General features: G+C 40.5%; 1 protein-coding gene across 1 annotated transcript in view; it reads left to right on the top strand.

The window, feature by feature from the left end:
- daam2 (dishevelled associated activator of morphogenesis 2) overlaps positions 1–11,529 on the top strand; it is a 39,895-nt gene that overhangs the window by 11,751 nt on the left and 16,615 nt on the right. Inside the window, exons 3-12 of the mRNA XM_062439803.1 lie at positions 1–171; positions 892–1,002; positions 1,710–1,813; positions 1,943–2,009; positions 2,135–2,252; positions 2,410–2,548; positions 6,680–6,738; positions 6,835–7,019; positions 7,473–7,772; positions 7,898–8,005. The exon at positions 1–171 is cut by the window's left edge and continues 163 nt beyond it. Coding sequence (XP_062295787.1) covers positions 1–171; positions 892–1,002; positions 1,710–1,813; positions 1,943–2,009; positions 2,135–2,252; positions 2,410–2,548; positions 6,680–6,738; positions 6,835–7,019; positions 7,473–7,772; positions 7,898–8,005 — 1,362 coding nt within the window. The remainder of the gene's footprint in view (positions 172–891; positions 1,003–1,709; positions 1,814–1,942; positions 2,010–2,134; positions 2,253–2,409; positions 2,549–6,679; positions 6,739–6,834; positions 7,020–7,472; positions 7,773–7,897; positions 8,006–11,529) is intronic.

Here is an 11,529-nt window from a genome sequence, read left to right as displayed (position 1 = left end):
CCTCAGAGCATCAACACCATCTCGCAGAGCCTGCGGACGGAGAACGTCAAGACCAAAGTGGCGGTGCTGGAGATCCTCGGGGCGGTGTGCCTGGTCCCCGACGGACACAAGAAGGTGCTGCAGGCCATGGCGCACTACCAGAAATACGCTGCGGAGAGGACTCGCTTTCAGGTGAGGGGGGGAAACTGAAGTGATCTTTAAGGAAAGTAAACAGCTGCCACGCTCCTTAAATTGTGGGTCATATCTCTTGGTATATGCATACTTAAGGAGCCTTTGCTGGAGACCTGGGTCAGACAGGGATTATGGGAAAGGGCAGACAAAATATTTCAGGGTAATGCTCCAATAAATCAAGCTGTGGTCATTTTGATAATTTGGAGACTCATGCTGCAGCGCCTCAGACTGCTGGCCTCAGGTTAAGTCAACACACAAGGCCGTATTAAAGGCAGGTGAGGACATCCAGAGTTATGGAGGTCGGGGTATGTGTAGTGCTTTAGTAGCTAGCAGGACTGAGTCAACATGCCACATCTCACACGTTCCCCCCGGGGGTGTTTGGTAAATCATGCCACCCCCAGGCTAAGCTAACACCACAGGAGCTGAGTGATTCAGAAGTGAAGAGGTCTTTTAATGTTGGTTCGAGTTATGATTAGGCTGCAGAAGTATGTCGGAGGGAGGGGAGGGGAGGGGAGGGGGTCAGCGTGAGAGAGGGAATGAAGGGTGTGAGAAGTAAGAACAGTGACCTCTGTGTTACACGCTCCCACCAAAGTTAGATTGAGCAAACTCAGCTTTGACAAGTCGAGATCTCCACATCAGTTCAGTGACACGTCGCTATTTGATGATTTAGACAAAATATATTTGTCGACTAACTCTCCCATATGTTCTTGGACATCTTAGACGCTGCTGAATGAGCTGGACAGGAGTACAGGCCGCTACAGAGACGAGGTCAACTTGAAGACTGCCATCATGTCTTTTATCAACGCTGTGCTCAATGCTGGAGCCGGGGAGGTCAGAAAACTACACTTCTATCCAACACTAACAAACACACACATATTTTAAATAAAGTTTGGGGAAAGAGGTTGTGACAATTGTTTATTTCTGTATTTTGTGTAAAAAAGGTCATGGGAACTTTAAATTTGACTGTGTTGCAACCAGTCAAACATTTAAAAAATGTAAACACTTAATGATCTTAAACTGTAGCCCAGGGTAGATGTTCTTTGTTTCCTTTAGTGGATGTTGGGTGATTGTATTGTATTGATCAGTGATTTGATCCCATCAGGCGCATTTGTATAGCACTTTTCATGCATCATAATGTAGAACAAAATCTTTACATAGTCAAAAAAACAAACAAACAAAAAGCAGGAGCTAAGAAAACACCATCATAACTCTCATGAATCTGCAGTGAGGAAGCACCAGAGGTAGGACGAAAAATGTAAAAATGAAGAGTACCCAAATCAATCCAATCAAATATAATAAAAGATTACTAAAATATAAAGAGATAATAAAATAAAGTCACAATAGAATAAAGTAGGTGAAACTAAAAACCAGAAATGTGATAGATAGATAGATAGATAGATAGATAGATAGATAGATAGATAGATAGATAGATAGATAGATAGATAGATAGATAGATAGATAGATAGATAGATAGATAGATAGATAGATATACTTTATTCATCTATTCATACCTGTTGGTTTCACCTTCCTATTTCCAGGACAACTTGGAGTTCCGCCTCCACTTAAGGTACGAGTTCCTGATGTTGGGCATCCAGCCGGTCATCGACAAGCTTCGAGAGCATGAGAACGCCACTCTGGATAGGTGAGAGAGAGATGATAAAAGAATATCCTCAGTTATTATTCTATAGTGCAAAACAGCAAATAATTACACTTGAATGAAGGTGCAGAAAAGGCTTTGTCATCTCAGACGGAAAACCATCCTTCTTTACAGGCATTTGGACTTCTTCGAGATGGTGCGGAATGAGGATGACTCAGAGTTGGCCAAAAGATTTGATCTAGTGAGTCATTTAGAGTTATCTTTTAAACAGCGATCTGTACTCCTGCTGTAGCTACATGGCTCAAATAGTCAACCAGAGAAATCAGGTTTAAGTGTAATTTAAGCTTATTCTTCTATTCTAAACAGACCCATGTAGATACTAAAAGTGCAGGTGCCATGTTTGAGATGGTCAAGAAGAAGCTGAACCACACAGACTCCTACCCACACCTCCTCTCCATCCTCCAACACTGCCTGCAGATGCCCTGTGAGTAGCTACACAATAAAGAGTATTTCTTTGCCATGTTGAACAATGAATGCATCATCAGCATAGCAGGACTTTTTTGCCTAATGTACCTGGAATTTGGGGAAGACCTCCAACATATCAGGCATTGTAACATTTCTGTCTCTGACTCCACATCCAGATAAGCGTGGTGGAGGCAGCCTGCAGCACTGGCAGCTTCTAGACAGGATCCTGCAGCAGATAGTCCTGCAGGACGAAAAGGGAGAGGACCCAGACTTGGCCCCTCTGGACAACTTCAATGTTAAGAACATCATTCGCATGTAAGTGAAAAATCTCATTATCCAAATTCAAATTCAAATAAGCTTTATTGACAGTTTAGAAATCTGTATTGCCATAGCAGTACAGAAGATTATTAACACTGACAGAGGATTATAAAGAAATAAGGGTTGGCAAGATGAGCAATTCAAAAATATCTTTAAAAATTGTTTTAAACAGTAAGAATCTTCAAATGTCAAATGGTGTAACCACAAAATAATTATACATATTTTATTTACCTACAGTGTATTTAAGTGTACTTATACAAATAATGACTTAATTTTAAGAAAGTTTAAATGGTTCCTCATTTACACGATTTAATTATGTGTTACAAAGTTTGCACTTGGACATTTTTGCCATAATCCTCTAATATATTCACTCAAAATGGATAAAAAGCAGAACTATTATGCAGAGTCCACAAAAAAACAATGTGTGCAAGTTATTCATACGTTTATTTTCAAATTTTAACCCCTTTAAATTTGACTAAACCACATGGACACAAAAAAGACGTCATTGATCATGATACAGTAAGCGAATATCAACAAACAAAATTCAATATAGTAAATGGCCTTTTTTCACAGATATAATCATACAGAAACATGCATCTTATTTTCCTCACTCAAAGCAGATGTGTCATTAACAGCTTGTATACATTATCAATACTTCCTCTTGTGTTGCATTTACATCAGGTATGTCCAAACTATTCCATAAAGGGCCATGTGGCTGCAGGTTTTCATTCTAACCAAGCAGAAACACACCAGACTTGACTTATTTAATCTACTGATCTCAGTTTTCAGACAGTTGATGGTCGAATCATGTGTGCTCTTGATTGGTTAAAAGAAAAACCTGCAGGCACACCACCCTTTATGGAATAGTTTGGACATGCTTGATTTACATGTCTGGAATAAATGCAGTTATCAAATGTTTATAAAGCAGCTTAAAATAATACGAATGAAACATTATAATTCATTCATCATAAGTTAGAGTGAGTTATTGTAAGTGCACTACATTTCCCATGAGGGCTCCGTGCCTTTTTTTTAAAAGCTTCTCCTCGTCCTCAGAAGATGTAAACACGCTCTAATTTCTGGAAAAATCTTTGCGGTTCGTGCATCCAATCAGCATCACTAAGATCAAAGACAAGACTGATATTGACGTTATGCGCTTTTATGTCAGAATGATGGAGGCATGGTGAGAAGGCAGAAGAGCAGGGGAATTATTGTGAGTTATTCATGAGAGATTTAGTGTACAGTAAACATGTATTCACGTGTGTACTAAGACTGGTTTGAAGACTTGTGCCAGCGGTCAGAGAGGAGATGATTGAACAGGAAGGTGAGGTGAAGTGGCAGCAGGGGGTCGTGGGGGTAAGAATCAGAGGAAGCCGTGCTCGGAGCGTGAATTGGCATGAAAGCGGAAGCCGGAGATCAAAAGGAAATTGCTCTAATCGCATTAAGCTGGGCAGGCCGGCCAAGTCAGCCATGTTTAGGTGCGGCAGCGGCGGCGGAGGAGCGCTCGCTTGGCTTCACAAGGGAGACAACAGGGAGAAGTAATCATTTTATAAAGCAAAACCCAAGCATTATGACTTGGAAGTGGATGTTTTCTGCATGTCATCATGGGCACAGTTTACACCGTCGCAGGGAGAGATTGTTTTCCAAACCATCGTCGACATTCGCTGGGTTTTTGTGGTTTTGGGTTTTCGCCGAATACTGTAACTAATCCCGACTGGTGCGCAGAAGCCAAAGACTGCGGCATGTGCACGAGTGTAGGTGGTGTTAAAAGATGGCATTCGGAGGCTTTTTTATTTTTTGTCTGTACATTACATTTAGTGTGCGTCTCCTCCTCTGATGCGCTGTCATTCGTCTATTGCACCATCTGTCTACATTTTTCTTTCGTTATTGTAAACCGAAAGCTTCAGGTCAATGATGAATGTGTTTAGTTTCAGCGCTGAAAGCACCATAAAGCATGTAGCGTGGTAAACCTTGGCCCCCGCTTAGCTCCCTCCTCTCCGTTCGCTAATTCAGCCACCATTGTTTGTGCAATCAGCACACTCGAGCCTAATTCTTTCCAGTAGTGTACAGAGAGCAAACTTGGACGCTGCATCTAAGCCCAGACGTCCATTACTGTCCGTTGTGGATCCATCACAGCGGTCAGAACCCTTCCCCCCTCCTTCTCCATGCTTTACATTACTGCCAGAACCTTGTTGTGTTTCCATAAACTCTCCTAGAGTAAGTTACGTCTGGAAAAGGGATGCATAAACTACCATTTCCTCATGAGTTTGGCTGCGTGCCGGAGGCCCACGAAGGTTAACGGGTGAACACGTATGTCTCGTGCCGCGGCGGCTCAGAAGGCGAGGGAAGGAGGGAGGAGGGAGGGCGTTAAAACAACTGTTAAAACAACTGGGAGACAAAGTCATTCATCATATGCGGTCGCCATGACGACGTCCAAGACTACTCACACGTGTGCCGGACCCCCAAAATTAACACTCTTGTACAAATCACATTTTTTCCACTGCTGTGTTGAAGGTATATTTGACGAGCCGACAATAAAGTGATTGGGTCTTTTGCGTGTGTGTGTGTGTGTGTGTGTGTGTGTGTGCATGTGTGTTAATTGAGCCGAGTTGGAGCCATAATTAAAGCTGAACCCACTTTGTAATCACGTTGAAACGGTTCTGTTCGCTTAATGCAAGATCTGAAAAAGACCTAAATCTGATTGATGACCAATTTGGCTTTAAATTGCTTTGTGGATTTCCTCGTGTGAATTGATTACAAGCGTTTAAGTGCGAATCATTACCGCGGTGAAGTTACTTTATCCTCATTGGCAGTCGTACCTCAGCGATTCCACAGTTCCTCAGTAGTTCCACCTCTCATTCTCTTCTGTCTTTTTCACTGTTTATACTCTCTCTATATGGGTCAATGACGTTTTTTTGTGTCCATGTGGTTTAGTCAAATTCAAAGGGGTTAAAATGTGAAAATAAACGTATGAATAACTTGCACACATTCTTTTTTTGTGGACTCAGCATAAAATTTCTGCTTTTAATCCAGTTTGAGAGAATAGATTAGATGATTATGATAAAAATGTCTAAGTGGTGTAACCATAAAAACTTTTAAAAAAAATTAAACTTGCTTAAAAACACTAAATTCTCAATAAAACACCACATCAACTAGTTTGGCATGATCTTACATTATAACTTTTTATATTAAATAAAGGTAATGGAATACAATTGTTCTAAATATTACATTTAATCTGGAGAATCGTGTCAATCAGGAAGCATTTACTTTTTCTTTTTTTTTAATGAAGTAATTATTTATATAAGTACACTTAAATACACTGTAGGTGGATAAAATATAAAAATATTTATCATTCTTTTGTGGTTACACCATTTGACATTTTCAGGAGCATTCAGTCTTACTTTTGGTAAAAAAAATGGTGCAAATGTCATTTCTAATGACATAAAACCAACAAAAATACTAAATGTATATTTGAACAAACCTGATGCTGCTTTTAAAACTATTTTTGAAGATATTTTTGAATTGCTCATCTTGCCAACCCTTATGTGTTACTGACCCTTATATATGTGTAAATCTGTGACTCTGAAACATCTTAAATGTCTTATTCTTTCACCTCTAGCCATGGCTACCACCAATGTTCAAGGTTTCACTTTCCAGATCTTTCTTCTTCTGAATTAATGTCTCAAAACACTCCATCTTTCTGTTTCTATGTCTTTCTTTTTATTTTTTTTACATCTTCCTTCATATCTAAAATGTTACCCATTTACAGACTCTAATTGTTTCAGTATCAGAAACACTCATTTCTCAAACATCATTTCAGAACCTTGTAGTAACCCTGTTTGACTCTTAAACTGATTAAAACCCTGCAGAATTAATTCCAGCACTAATGTTATATTACGCAGCTTAAAAAGGGCAAACTGCAACAACCTAGTCAATGCTGGCAACGAATATGAATCCCTCACAAACAGGAAGTAAAGAATTATTGCCAATGATTATTAAATTTCCTCGCATCCGGCTTGACTTAGTTGGACTGCAGTTGACCTCTACCTACAATCTGTTCTTGTGTAAGACGGTGCTCAGTTTACCTGCCTGTTTTGTGTTGAGGCTCATTTTTGTCTTGGTGCTTCACAGGCTGGTCAATGAGAATGAGGTGAAACAGTGGCGAGACCAGGCAGAGAAGTTCAGGAAAGGTAAGACTAGTTTGACACACACAGTTTTTAAATATATATTTGCCTATAAAATCTCCACTCACAACCTCTTGCCTCCCTCGTTTCTGCTTTTTTCAGATCATGTAGAGCTGCTAGGTAAACTGGAGAGGAAGGAGCGGGAGTGCGAGACCAAGACCCAGGAAAAAGAGGACATGATGAAGACTCTGAACAAGATGAAGGATAAACTGCAGCGTGAGGGCGTGGAGCTGCGTTCAGCCAGGGAACAAGTCCTGGATCTGTCATCACGCATCAATGACATAGCTGTGAGCAGCGCTGCTTTTTAATACAATATGATATATAACATGCTGTATGAGTCAGTGATATGCTGCTTTGTAATCATGTAGCTAATGATGTTTGTATTTGTAGACTTTGTTATGGGATTTAAATTATATTAAATTCATTTTTCCCCAAAGAACAATCAAAGATCAATTTTAAAGGAATATTCCAGAATTTACAGTAAATATTTCTATGCTTTCTTACTGCAAATTCAACAATATAGCTACTTAATTAATTCCTGATGAGACATTTAAGAGCATTCTTGGTATATGCTTCCATTTTAAGCATTATATTACATTTTTAAAATGCTCTTTTAACTGTTTTTTAAACTGCTCTTTTTCATTTTTAATGCACTTATTTTAAGTTTTTTTTTTTTTTTAACATAAGCTGTTTAAAACATAATAATTCCATCTTTCATTTTCCCATTTCCCCTCTAACAGGGCGGCCCTGTGTCTTTCCCGCCTCCTCCTCCTCCCGGCGCCCCAGTGGCTCCGCCTCCGCCGCCGATGATGGGCGGCTTCCCTCCGCCTCCTCCTCCACTACCGTTCAGCTGCCCGCCTCCGCCGCCACCTCCTCCCCCGCCCGGCGGCCCACCTCCTCCACCGGGAGCACCTCCCATGTTCGGAGCCCCGCCTCCTCCCATACCCTCTTCTTTCAATTCAGCATCCACGCTGCGCTCCAAGTCCATCCCTCAGCCTTCACATCCTCTCAAGTCCTTCAACTGGGCTAAACTAGGAGAGGTGAGAGAGGACTGACAATATCTGGTTGTGCAAATATATTAAAACTTTCTGAAATATATTTAATATTGCCATGATTCTCCTAAATGTTTGATGTTATTCCCTTCTTTCCCTCCACTCTTTGGTAGAATTTGATCAATGGCACCATCTGGAATGACATTGATGACCTGAAAGCTTTCAAGATCCTCGACCTCAAAGACATAGAGAAGATGTTCTCAGCCTATCAGAGACAGCAGGTTTGGATTTGCTGGACAGTGGATTACACTATTCTGGATTGCAGTTGTGGGGTTTACAATCGTGTGTGTATGCGTGTTTGTGTTGGCGAACGTTGGCGAATGAAACAGATATCCATTGTGTGCCTGTAATAACTGTTAGAGTTCCATTTGAAGAGTGAATTTGGCCTTGATTATTGAACTTGTGTGTATTAGTGAGTGTGTGTGTTTGTGTATGTGTGTGTGTATTATGGGCTGATGGGTGAGATGTTTTAAGAGGACTTGTGACAGCGCCAAGGGTCCGGCTCCAGGCTAACATTAGCAGCTGTTCACTGCTGAATGCCCTATTGTAGAAATGCCACAGAGCTCAAGCTTTGCCCTAGTATCTTTTTTAGAGCATTTCGTGTGAGAGAGCTGGGGAACTCTGACTGGGGTCCTCACGGGCTCATGGATCCATTATAACAGAGGAAACAGTCAATACCACTAAAGTCACAAGGAGTCACGATACAGGAAACTTGTCACTGGAGCTAGCGTGCTCAAATAAAGAGGCAATTGACTACACCATGTTGAACCAGGGGTTAACTAATAGGATAATTGCAGTATGCACGCCTTTGGGGCAATAACATACAGTACGTAGCAATTACTTCCCTCACTACAAACTAATTACACACCACTTGTCATGTGATAATATTGACTGCAATTGCATAAATTGATGTATTTTACTACCTCAAATGGGTTTAAGTGGAATGTTAATACGCCCTAATTAGTTTCTGGTAATCACGGTTTAAAGCGGGTTCTTAATGGTGGAGCGATGTGTAAACTCTACAGAGACATTACCATTGTTGAATTCCTTTATAATGTATTTTGCTGCCATGCTTAAAAGCCTTTTGACAGCTAAAAGCACAACGTCTCCTCACAGGCTTTTATTAAAGAGTAATGGGTCGTTTGAGGTTGTAGCTGACAGTGATTTACTGTGGGCATTTATTTATATAGTGCAGGTTTTTATTGGCACAAGCCGACGGTTAAATGTAGATCTCTATGGACGTAGCCACATAAAAACCCCAAACGTCTTCCTGGCTTTGACAACTTTGGTTCCATTTGGCAAGAGCTAGATTCAATTCAACTGGACAATATTGTAATGTTTATACATGGCATTGCTTTTTTTTTTTTCGTAAAGCTCGTCATTGGTCGGAAAAGACATTTGTTTACATTTGCCCTCTGTAGGATTAGTTACTTTTCCGCACTCATTTTTCATGCTCTTGTTTTTCCATGTCAAAGCGAATGGTAGATGCAATCAAAAGAATACATTAAAAAAAAAACATGACCTCTTTAAGCAAAGCAAACCAGGGTAGAAAAACTAGGTTTTTATTCAGCTATGCAACATCGGCACATTTTAGGGACCAACACAGATTTCATGAGCCCCTGACGACTTCGACCAGTAGATTTTTTCTCTCACAGTGGGCTTCCTAGCTTCAGCTTCTAGTGTGCATAGTTGTAGTTCTTTGCTCTAGCCACCACTTTTTCTTTGCTTGAAGTGCTAATCTTTGCATGTGTTTTCAATTTTTATTTATTTTTTGTCTCTCTGCACTCTCCGACTGCCTGGGCAGGACCTGCTCACTAACCAATCCTTCAAACAGGTGAGTTAAAGGTTCTTCCAGCTTCTTCACAACACAGTTACCTACCTTCATTGCACCCTTCTCCTTCTCTTCTGCCATGCTGCAGGCAGCCAGCAAAGAGAGTTATTTGTATCATGAATGTATATTTATTAATGTGAAATGTAATAATGGGTGACTTGTAATACATGTACTTTGAAAGGTGTTGCTCATAAAGACGAACCCATAGAGAATTATCACTATGCCTGTCACAATAATTGTGTCATCGAGTACAATAACATAATTATCACCATATCGACTTATCGTATGATACATAGACATGACCTTGATCATTTGTTTGACCTCAATATTTCCACACTTCACATTAGCAGCTAAGAGGCTATTCATGTCACATTGGCTAAACAAGTAGTGTCCTCCATTCCTCACTGTGTACGTCCTGAGTGGAGACTGTAAAAGAACTAAAGGTAAATAACTCTGTCCCCAACCATAATGACAGTCTGTGTTTTTATAAAAGCATAGAGCCCACTCTCCAATCCCACCCCCCGCCTGATATAACGATATATTATCATTATATCAGTGGTATAAAATGATCTTCAAATGACAATAATATTGTTTATCGCGATTATTTCTGAGACAATATATCGTCCAACAAAAGTAGTTATCATGACAGGTCTGATTATCACCAAACTCTGCGACTCCCCTCGGCTCTCTGTAGCCTTTTTTAGCATCTTTGAACTTATTTATTTGGTGTTCCGAATCCGACCCCCAACTTTGCTGTTTTGGTTCACCGCTCTCTAGTGTCACTTCCAGACACAGCAAGCAGCTGTTGAAAAAGGTAGGAAGACTGGCAAAGATAGCAACTAGCTGGTCAACATAGTGGAGGATTTCGCAACAAAAATGTCCGATATTTCCATCAGAAGTTGGGTCAAACCAAAATAGAGCTAAAAGTAGAGAGAATACTTGACTTACGTTCTTCAGGTCCCTAGAAAAATGACTCCAAATGTGTTTGCCAACCTGTTCAATATAGTAACTTTATAAGGTGGTAACATGTCCATGATGTATGTTCAGCTTATTTCACTGCCCCAAGTGGTTCATAAAGTCAATTATTGCAGGTTTAAACATATTATGTTCCTCTCTGTATGAATAAAAGTGAAGAATATATAGCAAATCATTAAAGGTATATAGCTGGTTGGCTTGAGGTTTGTAAAGGTTTCCAAAAGCCCAGATATAAATGCAGCATTAATCTCAATCATTACCTTATTTCTTATTATCATTCTCATTTCCATCTTAGTTATTGAGTTGACTACCATCATCATGTTTCATTGCTTCAATCGTCATAATTCATCATGAAGTGAGCACGAGAAGCCTGGATTTAAGTGCAGCTACTTGCATATTGGAAAAGCCTTCAAAACCATGTTGCCTCACACAAAAGAAGAAAAAAGAGAGAGTTCAAACACCTGACCGCATTTTGATCGCTGCCACTTAATAACGGTCATAAAAGATGAAGGGGATAGTCTTCAGTTGCATTGGCTTGAGCGCACACGCTGTAAACAAGCTGGCAAATTTCGGCTTCAGCGCGTGGGCACAGAGGGCTTTGGCAGACCCAGTGAATGGGAGTTGTCCCCCCCCCTAACCCTGTGCCAACCTCAGTCCGCTGCCAGGCACCGTAGGTCAACGCGGGCATGGAAAAACGACACTTTCTTTACAAGCCGCATCTGTTTTACATACGTCATACCCAGTAACCTCAAAAAAGGCCGTTTTCTGGCAAGCAGGAAACTGGCTCGGACCATAAATAGAATGTGTTTAACATTCAGCCCCAACCATTTTTTCTCAGACATGTATTCTTTCCCCATGTGGATTTTTTTAATACTACATTTGTGTGAAGCTTACAAAAATATGTGACTCGCCTGAACCGAGTTTTTGAACAGCGTTTCC

Source organism: Scomber scombrus, chromosome 19 (assembly GCF_963691925.1).
Source record: "Scomber scombrus chromosome 19, fScoSco1.1, whole genome shotgun sequence".
Taxonomy (NCBI): Eukaryota; Metazoa; Chordata; class Actinopteri; order Scombriformes; family Scombridae; genus Scomber; species Scomber scombrus.
This window is presented reverse-complemented; position numbering and strand designations above follow the sequence as displayed.